The sequence below is a fragment of the Oncorhynchus nerka genome, linkage group LG12 (assembly GCF_034236695.1).
Source record: "Oncorhynchus nerka isolate Pitt River linkage group LG12, Oner_Uvic_2.0, whole genome shotgun sequence".
In the NCBI taxonomy this organism is placed as follows: Eukaryota; Metazoa; Chordata; class Actinopteri; order Salmoniformes; family Salmonidae; genus Oncorhynchus; species Oncorhynchus nerka.
The window spans coordinates 46,615,088-46,630,878 of record NC_088407.1 but is presented as its reverse complement, the minus strand read 5'-3'; the positions used below and the strand labels follow the sequence as shown (position 1 = coordinate 46,630,878).

The following is a 15,791-nucleotide window of genomic DNA, read 5'->3' as shown; positions in this document are numbered from 1 at the left end:
GTTCTGTATTATGTCATTCTGTATTATGTTTCATGTTTGGTGTGGACCCCAGGAAGAGTAGCTGCTGCTTTTGCAACAGCTAATGGGGATCCTAATAAAATACCAAATCCATTACAGGCCACGGCGACCTGGTCTGTGCTCTGTTACAATCTTAAATCAAGCAGAAGCAATCACTATAGTCTGTCCTTTGAGTAGCCTCTATGCAGACATGAAAGGAAATGTTATTAGGCAAATCAATGTCTTATATCAAATAGTGCGACACATCCCTCTGCGCTGTCGGTTGAGGGACGGTAGTCGCCTGGGTGTGACGCCACCTGTCGGAAGACAATGAGGGCAAATAGCATGAATGGATTGATGAAAACCTAACGTAAACATATTGGTGTGATGCTAATCCAATCTTTTTGATGCAATAAAAATATAAGAACACCTTGGCATTTACTGTATATGCCAAAGGGGCGTTATGGCATTGAGCTTGAAAGGGGCAGGCTCTCTCTTGGTCCTCTCTCCCTCTATCGTCATGCCTCACTTGAAAGAAACACCAGGGGGTGCCAAATATCAGAGGGAAGTCTTTGATGCCTTGGCCTTTAATCCAGCTTTGATTTCTGAGGTTCATTCAGTAGTGTACTTGTTTTGTAATGGTTCCCCAACACATTTCACAACTGTTTCCTTACTATTCCAATTCAAACTGAGTCCAAATATGACCTGACAGGCACCAATAATAAAGTCTATAATACCAGTAAGTTATTTTCTACAGAAATGATTCATTACATTTGACGTTTTATTTATTTAAGAGACGCACTTATCATTATTGGATATGATAGATATATGTTTTGATGTGTTGATCATGTGAATGTTCCTAACAGAAGCATGTCAGTTACTTTATGTATGACCATAAACTGGGTGGTTCGAGCCCTGAATGCTGATTGGCTGACCCTATACCACGGGTATGACAAAACATTTATTTGTACTGCTCTAATTACGTTGGAAACCAGTTTATAATAGCAATAAGGACCCTCGGGGGTTTGTGGTATATGGCCAATATACCACGGCTAAGTGCTGTGTCCAGGCACCATATACCACACCGCCTCGTGCCTTATTGCTTAAATAGCCTATGTTAGTAGATAAATAATTAAACAAAACAACTCACATACAATGGTAAACTATATTACAGAGCAGGCCTAATAGCTAGTAGTATAGTTACAGTAGAGTTGCTGCAATACACTTGGCTCTAGCACCAAGGCTAAAATAGGAAAAAAAACTCCTCACTCCACTCTTGACAAACAAAGCCAATTCCCAAAAGCAACGCACTGTTTTGGGAAAGATTAAGGGATAAGGATTAAGTCGACAAAAATAAAGACCAGCCTTCACTACTCGTTCCAGTGCTTTCGTTTAATCCTTCATCAAATTATAGTCTAAAATTTGAAGGAATATTTTTTGTTAGACCAATATTATTTAATTCGACCACTCCCACCGCTCCAAACTGAGTGTGAAGAAAATATGCGCATCTGAATCACAGGCAGACAAGCTTCGTGCTATTGGTTCCCCGGGGATTTACCTGGAAATGGGAGTGCCCATCATCATCATCATCATCATCGTCGAGATGAATTGTTCCTTCCTCTGATCCCTTGTAGAGTCCGTTGAAGAATTCGATTGGGAATAACTGAATCAACGTTCCCAGGACTCCAAGCATGGAGCCTATAACGTCGTGGAGCAAGGAGAGAGTAAGCGACTGGCTCAAAGGTAGGCTATTAACGGCGCCTTTTGTGTTTGCCAGGTGCGTTTAATTCGGTTTGCACGCAGGTAGTCGTAAGTAAAACATCCACAAATCCGCTTGGAAGGGGAGGTGTAGGTGGAATGAGGAAGTGAAGTTGAATGGCCATTTCATAAAGTGATCGTATGTTTTGTACTTTTGTCGACAAGGAGGACACGTTGACCAAAGCGCGAATAGGCCTACAATATTTCACGTCCTACATGTATCAGTTATTGACTATGTGTAACTATTGGAGTTTGCGGTTTTATTAAAGCAGCCAAACGAGTCTAAATTACACCAGATACTGAGCTGTCATTTGCAGCGAGTAGAAACCGGACCAGTTACTCAACTGTTTCTGACATTATTAGAAACTACCACCGTTTGTTATTACAGTTCAATCCTGTAAAGCTACACGGCTTCAAAGTGTCTTTCATTTGCTTGCACATGTCATGGCAGAACAATCGCCACCTAATTGATGCAAATAATCGTGATAGAGATCTGTCAAGTAAACGTACTTTACTGTTAACATTTTAATCGTTTTTTGGGGGGGGAAAGTCTTTGTCTACCCACAAGCGCGGTTATCATTCGTATCGCGAACTGACTACATACAGAGTAATAGACATGCGTGCATTTAACAGACAAACGGGCAATAAAACTGGACATTTGTTTTGCAGATATTGTGTAACGTTAGTCTTTTTAATCCAATAGTGTAGTTGCTTACCAGGGGTGGGATATTGTCAATGTGGATTTGAATGGATAGTAGCCGGGAAGCTTGATGTTTAATGACAGTTTGCGATGGAACACATACAATATGTACGTACTTTCAGAATTGATTGGCGGGCTACTGGTAGCTCGCGATCTACCTGTTCCAGACCCCCTGGTGTAGAACATGTGACGATATGCTTTTTGTTGTACCAGGAAACAGAGAGAGATCTTTAACACTCCAGATAGTCTTTGACATTTGAAAGCAACTCCTCCTCCAGTGTATGTGATTTGTACACTGTTCAAAAAAAATAAAGGGAACACTAAAATAACACGTCCTAGATCTGAATGAAATATTCTTATTAAATACTTTTTTCTTTACATAGTTGAATGTGCTGACAACAAAATCGCACACATTATCAATGGAAATCAAATTTATCAACAACCATGGAGGTTTGGATTTGGAGTCACACTCAAAATTAAAGTGGAAAATCACACTACAGGCTGATCCAACTTTGATGTAATGTCCTTAAAGTCAAAATGAGGCTCAGTGGTGTGTGTGGCCTCCACGTGCCTGTATGACCTCCCTACAACGCCTGGGCATGCTCCTGATGAGGTGGCGGATGGTCTCCTGAGGGATCTCCTCCCAGACCTGGACTAAAGCATCCGCCAACTCCTGGACAGTCTGTGGTGCAACGTGGCGTTGGTGGATGGAGCGAGACATGATGTCCCAGATGTGCTCAATTGGATTCATGTCTGGGGAACGGGCGGGCCGGTCCATAGCATTAATGCCTTCCTCTTGCAGGAACTGCTGACACACTCCAGCCACATGAGGTCCAGCATTGTCTGGCATTAGGAGGAACCCAGGGCCAACTGCACAAGCATATGGTCCCACAAGGGGTCTGAGGATCTCATCTCGGTACCTAATGGCAGTCCGGCTACCTCTGGCGAGCACATGGAGGGCTGTGCGGCCACCCCACACCATGACTGACCCACCGCCAAACCGGTTATGCTGGAGGATGTTGCATGCATCAGAACGTTCTCCACGGCGTCTCCAGACTCTGTCACGTGCTCAGTGTGAACCTGCTTTCATCTGTGAAGAGCACAGGGCGCCAGTGGTGAATTTGCCAATCTTGGTGTTCTCTGGCAAATGAAAAACGTCCTGCACGGTATTGGGCTTTAAGCACAACCCCCACCTGTGGATGTCGGGCCCTCATACCACCCTCATGGAGTATGTTTCTGACTGTTTGAGCAGACACATGCACATTTGTGGCCTGCTGCTGGAGGTCATTTTGCAGGGCTCTGGCAGTGCTCCTCCTTGCACAAAGGCGGAGGTAGCGGTCCTGCTGCTGGGTTGTTGCCCTCCTACGGCCTCCTCCTCCTTTGACTTAACTTACCCGCTGTTGACTTACCATTATGGCACCTGAGAATGCTGTGCTAATGCTTATTACAATGTAGCATTAGGATAGCTGGCTGCCGCCAGAGCTTGCATCCGTCCACTTAGCTAATTAGACCGAAGCAAGCGAGTGCTGATTGGCGTAAACAACCTGATGTACGACCAGTCATTATGATGGAGTCCCAGGCTGTTTTGAAATGCTGTCCGCCGACCTTTAAGTAACCCCACAGCCTTTTCATTTGATTAGCATTAGCACACCAATTAGCCACCGACAGTTCCTGTTTTACCATGCGTGGAACAAGTAATTATTATAATCGGGTTACTACCGCAATACTGGACTAAGTAAATCATGAGGCATCCTCTCCTCTGTGATGAAAATAATGACGATGCTGATGGCCATGACGATAATGGCGATCAGTTCCGGCCCTAGCCTTTTGGTGGCCCTAAGCAAAATGTTGTTTGGAGGTCCCCACCTCGCCGGCAAAACATTTTAAATGGCCCCCCTCTTGACGGTAGAGAGGATGATTGAACTTGTAGAGTTTCCGGCAATTCTACACATTTTGCCATGGGGCGCAGAACATTTTTGCAGTTTTAACCTCTTACCTCTACCTGGGACGCTTGCGTCCCAACTAGAGCTCTGGAAATGCAAATGCACTACGCTAAATGCTAATAGTATTAGTTAAAACTCAAAAGTTCATTAAAATACACATGCAGGGTATCAAATTAAAGCTACACTCGTTGTGAATCCAGGCAACAAGTCAGATTTTTAAAATGCTTTTCGGCGACAGCATGAGAAGCTATTATCTGATAGCATGCACCAATACACTACAACAGAAAAGCACAGCAGGGGACGTAAACAAAATAATTAGCATTTCGGCGTTACACAAACCGCACAATAAAATAGAAAACAGTCATTACCTTTCACCATCTTCTTTGTTGGCACTCCTAGATGTCCCATAAACACTATTGGGTCTTTATTTCAATTAAATCGGGCCATATAAAGCCAAGATATCGTTATATGTAGACTGTGTGATAAACGAAAAAAACAGCGATTTCACAACGTAACGTCATTTTTTAAAATTCAAAAAGTAGACGATAAACTTTCACAAAACACTTCGAAATACGTTTGTAATGCTACTTTAGGTATTAGTAAACGTTAATAAGCGATAAAAATCATCCGTAGGCGATGTACATATCATTAGCTGTCGTCTTGGAAAAAATTTCAGGAGAGAGCTCTTCCGGAATGATCTGGGCGGAGACCGGAGGTACGTCGTGCCCCTCTTTCGGTTCAACCAAGAATCAAAGAGGATTAAATTAACAAGATACTCGACTACATGGGGATGCTGTGGGAGTTGAATGCTCGGTCTTATCTAATTCGGCTCACTGTTAACAATTGCTGGAAGTGGCGCAAGGATATTTATTTCCATTTTCTGTGATCAGGTTTTCCTGCGCTTTCCGATGTAACGCACGTTATGTAATAGCCACAGTCGTGATTTAACCAGTTTTAAAAACGTCCGAGGGTTTCCTATACACATATTCTAACCATATGAACGTACTATATTCCTGGCATGAGTAGCAGGGCGCTGAAATGTTGCGCGATTTTTAACAAAATGTTCAAAAAAAGTAGAGGGTCGACTGAAGAGGTTAAAGCAAGTTTGCTGACATTCTAAAAAAAAGTTGTCATGGGGCAGGAAGAAGATATGGCAATTTTAGAATCAATTTCATGCAAGGTCAGGGCCCCTAGCGGCCGCTTATGACCAGGGCTGGCCCTGACGGTGATGATGAGGATACAGATAATGACCCCGATAATGCTGTTGTGATATGGACAGAGATGGGTAAGACTTTATTGGAGGGTCTGCTGGCTCATATTAAAAACGTGATTACTAGTTTAGGGCATTTCCATGTAAACGGACCTACGAGCACCAACATTTTAAAGTTCTTAAGAGCATGTCACGTGAAAGCAAAGAGTCTATATTTTTGAGAAATGAAGGCATATATATATATATATATATATATATATATATATATATATATATCATTTTTTTTTAACCATTTGATTTCTGATCGAACAGATGGAAAAAGGGGTCTTAGAAAACATCTACTAGAAAAAGTCTTAAAGTGTATTAGAAATAAATCAAAACAATAATGTTGACGTAAAGACCCCTGGCAACTAATATCAAACACTTTTTTCGTTTTTGATACATTATTTGCCTTTTTTAAGAAACCAATCATAATGACCGTTTCATAAGTTTGGTCAGCAAAGTACAGTAGGCCTACATTAGAAAACAGTAGAGTAAAACACAGCACAGTTGAGTACAGTCAAGTTTAAACAAGTTGATTAGAGTATAGGACAGTCATGTGCTGTACAGTAGAATAGAATAGAGTTTGTGCAGTATTTTACTGTGCTGTACTCTACTGAGCTGTACTCTACTGAGCTGTGCTGTACTCTACTGAGCTGTACTCTACTGAGCTGTGCTGTACTCTACTGAGCTGTGCTCTACTGAGCTGTGATGTACTCTACTGAGCTGTGATGTACTCTACTGAGCTGTGATGTACTCTACTGAGCTGTGCTGTACTCTACTGAGCTGTGCTGTACTGTTCTGTACTCTACTGAGCTGTGCTGTACTCTACTGAGCTGTGCTGTACTCTACTGAGCTGTGCTGTACTCTACTGAGCTGTGATGTACTCTACTGAGCTGTGCTGTACTCTACTGAGCTGTGATGTACTCTACTGAGCTGTGATGTACTCTACTGAGCTGTGATGTACTCTACTGAGCTGTGATGTACTCTACTGAGCTGTGATGTACTCTACTGAGCTGTGATGTACTCTACTGAGCTGTGATGTACTCTACTGAGCTGTGTTCTGTACTCTACTGAGCTGTACTGTTCTGTACTCTACTGTTCTGTGCTGTACTCTACTGTTCTGTGCTGTACTCTATTGAGCTGTGCTGTACTCTACTGTTCTGTGCTGTACTCTACTGAGCTGTAATGTGCTCTACTTTGATATCCAAGCTCGTGAAACATAGACTTGTTCAGATTTGATTTGGTCCGGACCAACCAAAAAGTGGTTGATAAGTTGAATCAAGTGTGTTAATGCTAGGGCAAAAAACTCAAATGTACACTAATGTAACTGCACATTTGTCACTTGCGTTTTAATAAAAGGTTGAAAAATGATACGATTATCCATGTGCGGTCTCCCTCCAGGTCTGGACGTCCCTCTCCAGCAGTACCCCTTCACAGAGTGGCAGGTGACTGGTTTGGAACTGCTGCAGCTCTCCTCCCAGGACCTGGAGCGTCTGGGCGTCCATAAGATTGGCCACCAGGAGCTCATCCTCGAGGCCGTGGAGAAGCTCTGCTCCCTGGTGAGGCCTGGGCTGTTGCTCTCTAGGGGCTGGATGGCTCATAGTGGTCCTCTATAGCTTAGTTGGTACTGTAGAGCGTGGTGCGTGCAACACCACGATAGTGGCTTCGATCCCCTGGACCACCCAACCATAAAATGTATGCATGCGTGATTAAGCCGCTTTGGGTCAAAGCGTCTGCTAAATGGTATATATTATTGTTATTATATATTGTTAGAGGGCCCAAGACTAACTTGAGATATGCATAGAGTTGATGTCTTGGTCTAAACTAATTCCTGGAGATAATACAATTGTTTTGACATTCTTTGCATTTCACATTTTAATCAGGCACTAAATTAATCTCCCATTACAGCTCCACTGCTTTCCAGGTGGTAATGGCTATTTGTGGAAGGAGGAGATTGGCAATAAAGTCCTGAACCCTCCCAAATCTGCCATTGACATCCATGCATTGATGTTTCTTAAGTTAAGATTCAGCCTAGAAAGGCCATTTGCCATAGGGGATACTACGATACATTCTTTTTGGGTTCTATAGTAGGTCAGGGCTGGTGACCATTTTTGTGTCTTTTTTTTGTTTTTGCGCTGATCGTGACTTTTTTTCCGTACGTTGAAATCACTAAGCTTGACATACTGCTCACCCGGGAACCAGGCCCTAATCCCCAACACTCGGAGGTGGAAGAGATGACGATATAGCGGGCGACGTGGGGAACCCTGATGAAACTATGGTGGCGAGTGAGTAAACCGCCTTTGCCCTCTGTTCTGTTGGCAAATGTACAATCACTGGGGAACAAACTCGACCAACTCCGTTTGAGACGATCCTATCAACGGACCTGAAGAACTGTAATATCTTATGATTTACAGTCGTGGCTGGACGAGGACACGGTTAAAATAAATCTAGACTGGTGTGTGTGTAAGCGAGCACTGTGTGTGTGTGTGTGTAAGCGAGCGCTGTGTGTGTGTGTAAACGAGCGCTGTGTGTGTGTGTGTGTGTGTGTGTGTGAGCGCTGTGTGAGCGAGCGCTGTGTGTGTGTGTGTGAGCGCTCTGTGTGTGTGTAAGCGAGTGCTCTGTGTGTGTGTGTGTGTGCGAGCGCTCTGTGTGTGTGTGTGTGTAAGCGAGCGCTCTGTGTGTGTGTGTGTGTGTGTGTGTGTGTGTGTGTGCGCTCTGTGTGTGTGTGTGTGGCGCTCTGTGTTTGTGTGTGTGTGTGCGAGCTGCTGTGTGTGTGTGTGTGTGTGTTTGTGTGTGTGTGTAGCGAGCTCTGTGTGTTTGTGTGTGTGTGTGTAAGCGAGCGCTGTGTGTGTGTGTGTGTGTGTGTGTAAGCGCTGTGTGTGTGTGTGTTTAGCGCTGTGTGTGTGTGTGTAAGCGAGCGCTGTGTGTGTGTGTGTAAGCGCGCTGTGTGTGTGTGTGTAAGCGAGCGCTGTGTGTGTGTGTGTAAGCGAGCGCTGTGTGTGTGTGTGTAAGCGAGCGCTGTGTGTCTGTGTAAGCGAGCGCTGTGTGTGTGTGTGTGTAAGCGAGCGCTCTGTGTGTCTGTGTAAGCGAGCGCTCTGTGTGTCTGTGTAAGCGAGCGCTCTGTGTGTCTGTGTAAGCGAGCGCTGTGTGTGTCTGTGTAAGCGAGCGCTGTGTGTGTCTGTGTGTGTAAGCGAGGGCTGTGTGTGTGTAAGCGAGGGCTGTGTGTGTAAGCGAGGCTGTGTGTGTAAGCTAGCGTGTGTGTGTGTGTGTGTGTGTCAGTACTCAAGTCAGTACTCAATGTCCGTTCATGTCTGAGGATGTTGGAAGCTGGCCACTAGGGGCAACAGTAAGTGCTGTTACCTTCAAGTAGGTTTTTGGTTTTGCTATGGTGTTGTGTATGGGAATGGAGGATGGGCGTAAGCATCTGCCTCTGGTGCCAAAGGTTCGATGTTCGAATTCAGTGATGGAAAGTTGTTTTTTATATTTTTGTTTTAAGCCTATCCCAAGCCTTACCTTAACCATTCAGAATGAATGCCTAAACTTAACCTTAAATACTTTGACATATGAAGTTTTGAACAATTTCGAAATGTGATGTTTGAGAAACATGGATGAACGTCTAATTCTGACGTGAGACTGTGAGAGCTTGTTGTGTGTTTGTGTAGACACGCTTCACCTGCCATCAAAGGCGATTATTCCCCGAACACAAAAGAAGCTACCGCTTCATACTTCTCATGCAAATTATGGGGAAAGTTTGTTGTCATTGGCAAACCATCACTTCCTCCTCTTCTCTCTCTTTTTAAGATGCTCTTCATTCTCTTGCTCCTCAAATGTTGGTATAATGAATTTGGCATTCTGTCTCCTTCCTCTCTCCATTTCTCGCTTTTTCTTTCCGAATACTTTCCGGGGAGTCACTCTCAGGACACTAATGTAAACAGAGTGTGTTGCACCACTTCCAAGCTCCAGCATGCTTTTTGTTTCCCCTGGGTGGATTAATTGACAGACGGTGCCAGGGCCTGTGGGTTTGAGTGGCGTAACCACCGATGTCACCGGGGGGGCTAAGCTGTTGATCAGCTTGTAAAAGTCTGTTGCAGAAATAGGTTTCTGGCCTTCATGTGTTAATGAAGTGGTCTCCGAGAAGGAGTGCTGATCTAGGATCAAGTCCCCCCTGTAACCTTATTATTAACTAAAAGGCTAAACTGATCCTAGATTAGCACTCTAGATTCACAGGCCCAGGGGCTGCATGTAATCAAGCATCTCCGAAATAAGAGTGCTTTTCTAGCATCATGTCTCCTCTGTCGTTGTGATGCTATTCATTATTATCTCAAAGGCCAAACTCATCCCAGTTCAGCATTCCTCCTCATTATGAATACAGACCCTGGTCTTTCCTGTGGTCTGAATAAATGGACCCAGCATGTAGTGACTGGGTAAGGTCTGACCAGCTCTTGGCAGGTATCTACTGTAATACTGTTATGGCTTATGGTTAGCCTAATGGAGGTACATTTTATGAACTACAAAGGACTCATATTGAGGTTAACGGCTACTATGTTAACGTGTGTGTGTGTGTGTGTGCGTGTGCGTGCGTGCGCTTTCTTGCTCTCCACTTTTAGTCTGCATTGGGAGTCTGGGCTGCATCATGTTAGCTCCTCGCTCATGCTGCACAGAAGTTTAACACACTAATGCGGCAAGCCATGGAGAAATGTTGAAACTGTTCATTACTGTGTGTAGAACACTGTAAAGCTAAAAGATACCGGTAGCTTACAGCTATCATCAATTGCCTGGTACTTTGTTTTTGATAATATGCTAAATAATACTGATTTCAAAGCTGATTGCCACCAAAACCGTTATTCATTAACTTAATCGGTCTCTCTCACACGCCTCTCCCAAACAGTTATCTATGGCAACGGTCATTTTCAAGGCTGAAATCTTCAAATGACCTTAGCAATCAGGGCTTTCGAGTTATGGATTGTTTAAATGTGAGGAAACGTAACTTATTTTCCCATTTGCTTTTCCCATTGTAAACGATGTGGATGGAGAAGGAAATGCTTTGCTTTACAATTACCATCAGGGTGTACCCTTTCCATGCATACTACATTGAGTGTACAAAACATTAGGCACACCTTCCTAATATTGAGTTGCACCCCCTTTTGCCCTCAGAACAGTGCGTGTGTGCGTGCAGTGCATTCGGAAAGTAGTCAGACCCCTTCCCTTTTACCATTATTTTGTTTCGTTACAGCCCTATTCTAAAATGGATTAAATAAATAATCTACACAACAGTACCCCATAATTACAAAGCGAAAACCGTTTTTTAAAATTATTTCCAAATGTAATGTATTACATTTTTTTTTTTTTTAAACGTATTTACATGTATTCATACCCTTGGCTATGAGACTCGAAATTGAGCTCAGGTGTTTCTTGTTTCCATTGATCATCCTTGAGAAGTTTCTACACCTTGGGAGGTCCACCTGTGGTAAATTCAATTGATTGGACATGATTTGGAAAGGCACACACCTTTCTGTATAAGGTACCACAGTTGACACTGCACGTCAGAGCAAAAACCAAGCCATGAGGTTGAATGAATTGCCCGTAGAGCTCCGAGACAGGATTGTGACGAGGCACAGATCTGGGGAAGGGTACCAAAATATTTCTGCAGCAGTGGGGACTTTCCCCAAGAACACAGTGGTCTCCATCATTCTTAAATGGAGGAAGTTTTGAACCACTAAGACTCTTCCTAGAGCTGGCCGCCCGGCCATACTGAGCAATCGGGGGAGAAGGGCCTTGGTCAGGCAGGTGGAACCAAAAATCTCAATTTTGGACTCGTCAGACCAAAGGACAGAATTCCACCGGTCTATTGTCCATTGCTTGTGTTTCTTGGCCCAAGTAAGTCTCTTCTTCTTATTGGTGTCCTTTAGTAGTGGTTTCTTTGCAGCAATTTGAGCATGAAGGCCTGATTCACACAGTCTCCTCTGAACAGTTGAAGCATTTATTTGGGCTGCAATCTGAGGTGCAGTTAACTCTAATGAACTTATCCTCTGCACCAGAGGTAACTGTGGGTCTTCCTTTCCTATGGCGGTCCTCATGAGAGCCAGTTTCAACATAGCGCTTGAAGGTTTTTGCGACTGCACTTGAAGAAACGTTCAAAGTTCTTATTATTTTCCGTATTGACTGACCTACATGTCTTAAAGTAATGATGGACTGTCATTTCTCTTTCCTTATTTGAGCTGTTCTTGCCATAATAGACTCTGTCTTTTACCAAAATAGGGCTTCTGTATACCTCCCCTACCCTGTCACAACACAACTGATTGGCTCAAACCCATGCATTTGTGAAATGTCTTTCCTTCTTAACTTTTAACAAGACACACTTGTTCATTGAAAAGCATTCCAGGTGACTACCTCATGAAGCTGGTTGAGAGAATGCCACGAGGGTGCAAAGCTGTCATCAAGGCAAAGGGTGGCTACTTTGAAGAATCTGAAATATAAAATATATTTTTTATTTAACTTCTTGATGCACCCATCCCGTTAGCGGGATCATTTTCGTCAACCACCGCTGAATTGCAGAGACACAAATTCAAATTAAATGCCTAAAAATATCAAATGTTAATGAAATCACAAGTGCAATATAGCAAAACACAGCTTAGCTTGTTGTTAATCCACCTGGCATGTCAGATTTCAGTAAAGCTTTTCAGCGAAAGCACACCAAGCGTTTATGTAAGAACATCTCAGTAGACAAAATATTACAAACAGCTAGCAGCCAAGTAGATTGGTCACAAAAGTCAGAAAAGCAATCAATTAAATTGCTTACCTTTGATCTTCGGATGATTGCACTCACGAGACTCCCAGTTCCTTTTGTTCCCTAAAGATTATTTTTATATCCAAAATACCTCCATTTGGTTGGCGCATTTTGTTCAGAAATCCACATGCTCGAGCGGGAATGTAGCTTCTTCAATAGGAGAGCGAGAGAGCGAGAGAGAGAAAATGGCTTCTCCAAGCTGTTGTGCATACAAAACGCTGCTGGCACCCAGCCATACAATGACGCAATGTGATCTTTCTTGCTTATTTTTCAAAATAAAAGCCTAAAACTGTCAAGTCTGTTCACACCATGGGGAAGCCATAGGAAAGGAATCTGGTTGATATCCCTTTAAAAGGAGCGAAGGCAGGCTATGGAATGTGGAGCTTTCAAAATAGAGGTCACTTCCTGGTTTGATTTTCCTCAGGTTTCCGCCTGCAATATTAGTTCTGTTATACTCACAGACAATATTTTGACAGTTTTAGAAACTTTAGTGTTTTCTATCCTAATCTGAAAATTATATGCACATTCGAGATTCTGGGCCTGAGAAATAGACCGTTTAATTTGGGTACGTTTTTCATCCAAACTTCAAAATACTGCCCCCTACACTCAACAGGTTAACACTTTTTTGTTTACTACATGATTCCATATGTGTCATTTCATCTCATGCAAGACCAATGGAGTAATCTATCTCGTCACCTGTTCATGTGGAAAAGCCTATGTAGGACAAACGAAAAGACCGTTGTATAAATACATAGCTGAACACTGCAGCTCAATCAGGTGTAAGAACATGGACTATCCAGTAGCAGCTCACTTTGTTGAAGCTAACCATCCCATCTCCTCCCTCAAATACACAGGTATTGAGCATGTTGCTCTACCAAGGAGAGGAGGTAACATTGAGATCCTACTACTACAAAGACAGGCTTACTGGATATTCTATCGAAAAACATTGACCCCTATTGGTCTGAATATTGACTTTGATCCTCAGGCCCTTCTTATGAGCACTTTTTTCCCTCTTTTTATAAAATGTAAAAACATATTTTTTTTACAGCTTATTAGCGTACACCTAATATGTTCCCCCTCTTGATGATTCTCATTATACTTTAAGGTTGAAACAAAAGATTACATGTAACAAATGAAATACGAAATTGTGAAATTGAATGAATCAACAATGTATGTTGCCGCTAATATGATGTACAGTATTCCATTAAGTTTCTATATGATAGCAATAGTATAATATATGTAATATGCCATATATATATATATATATATATATATATTTACAGTTTCACTAATTCATTTTAATTAACTTAATCATTATGACACACCCCTCACCACTGTCATTGGTTACACTAATTGCACTGTGTGTCTACATAACCTGGTTGAAGTATTCATGACATTACCCTGAGGAAGACACAGTGATGCAGAAACATTGGTGAATACCCATTAAATTGCTGGGAGTTTATATATGGAGTGTGCGACTTTCTTCATTTTGATGGTTTATTCACCGTTAGTCAGCACCTCCACACAAACTATTATTCTGGGTGTGCGCCAGCTTATGTTTTGAAATTCTTTTTTTACATAGTTTTGATGCTGTCACTATTATTCTACAATATAAAGAAAAACCCTTGCATGAGTAGGTGTGTCCAAACTTGACTGGTACTGTGCATACATTGAATTCGGAAAGTATTCAGACCACTTTACTTTTTCCACATTTTGTTACGTTACAGCGTTGTTGTAATTTTGATTTAAAAATCAATCTACACACAATACCCCATAGTGACAAAGCAAAAACATTTTTTATAAATTTGTGCAAATTTATAAAATATTAACTGGAATATCACATTTACAGAAATGTTCACACCCTTTACTCAGTACTTCGTTGAAGCACCTTTTGGCAGCGATTACAGCTTCAAGTCTTCTTCGGTTTGAAGCTACATGCTTGGCACACCTGTATTTGGGGAGTTTTACTCATTCTTCTCTGTAGATCCTCACAAGCTCTGTCAGGTTGGATGGGGAGCGTCACTGCTCAGCTATTTTCAGGTCTCTCCAGAGATGTTCGATCGAGTTCAAGTCCGGGCTCTGGCTGGGCCACTCAAGGACATTCAGAGACTTGTCCCGAAGCCACTTTTGCGTTGTCTTGGCTGTGTGCTTAGGGTCATTGTCCTGTTGGAAGGGGAACATTTAGGGTAATTTAATCCATCTAAAAATCAGGCTGTAATGTTACAAAATGCGGTAAAAATTATGGGGTCTGAGTACTTTCCGAATGCACTGTGTGTGTGCACATGCATACAGTTGAAGTAAGAAGTTTACATACACCTTTGCCAAATACATTTAATCTCAGTTTTTCACAATTCCTGACATTTAATCCTAGTAACAATTCACTGTTTTAGGTCAGTTAGGATCACCACTTTACTTTAAGAATGTGAAATAAAAGTAAAGTGATTTATTTCAGCTTTTATTTATTTCATCACATTCCCAGTGGGTCAGAAGTTTACATATACTCAATTAGTATTTGGTAGCATTGCCTTTTTAAATTGTTTAACTTTGGTCATATGTTTCGGGTAGCCTTCCACAAGCTTCCCACAATAAGTTGGGTGAATTTTGGCCCATTCCTCCTGACAGAGCTGGTGTAACTGAGTCAGGTTTGTAGGCCTCATTGCTTGCACACGCCTTTTCAGTTCTGCCCACAAATCTTCTATGGGATTGAGGTCAGGGCTTTGTGATGGCCACTCCAATACCTTGACTTTGTTGTCCTTAAGCCATTTTGCCACAACTTTGGAAGATGCTTGGGGGTCATTGTCCATTTGGAAGACCCATTTGCCACCAAGCTTTAACTTCCTGACTGATGTCTTGAGATGTTGCTTCAATATATCCACCTAATTTTCCACCCCCATGATGCCATCTATTTTGTGAAGTGCACCAGTCTCTCCTGCAGCAAAGCACCCCCACAACATGATGCTGCCACCCCCATGCTTCATGGTTGGGATGGTGTTCTTCGGCTTGCAAGCCTCCCCCTTTTCCCTCCAAACATTACGATGGTCATTCTGGCCAAACAGTTCTATTTTTGTTTCATGAGACCAGAGGACATTTCTCCAAAAAGTACGATCTTTGACCCCATGTGCAGATGCAAACCGTAGTCTGGCTTTTTTATGGCGGTTTTGGAGCAGTGGCTGCTTCCTTGTTGAGCGGCCTTTCAGGTTATGTCGATATAGGACTCGTTTTACTGTGGATATAGATACTTTTGTACCTGTTACCTCCAGCATCTTCACAAGGCCCTTTGCTATTGTTCTGGGATTGATTTGCACTTTTCGCACCAAAGTACTTTCATCTCTAGGAAACAGAACACGTCTCCTT

The 15,791-nt window shown here is 42.6% G+C and overlaps 1 protein-coding gene across 3 annotated transcripts in view; it reads left to right on the top strand.

Annotated features, from left to right (window-relative positions):
- The first annotated feature begins 1,358 nt into the window (after window positions 1-1,358).
- cnksr1 (connector enhancer of kinase suppressor of Ras 1) overlaps window positions 1,359-15,791 on the top strand; it is an 83,098-nt gene continuing 68,665 nt past the window's right edge. Inside the window, exons 1-2 of one of the 3 annotated variants that reach the window (XM_029674971.2) lie at window positions 1,359-1,740; window positions 7,052-7,209. In XM_029674971.2, coding sequence (XP_029530831.2) covers window positions 1,689-1,740; window positions 7,052-7,209 — 210 coding nt within the window. In that variant the 5' untranslated portion in view covers window positions 1,359-1,688. The remainder of the gene's footprint in view (window positions 1,741-7,051; window positions 7,210-15,791) is intronic. The other 2 variants (XM_029674972.2, XM_029674974.2) reach the window with 2 other exon arrangements.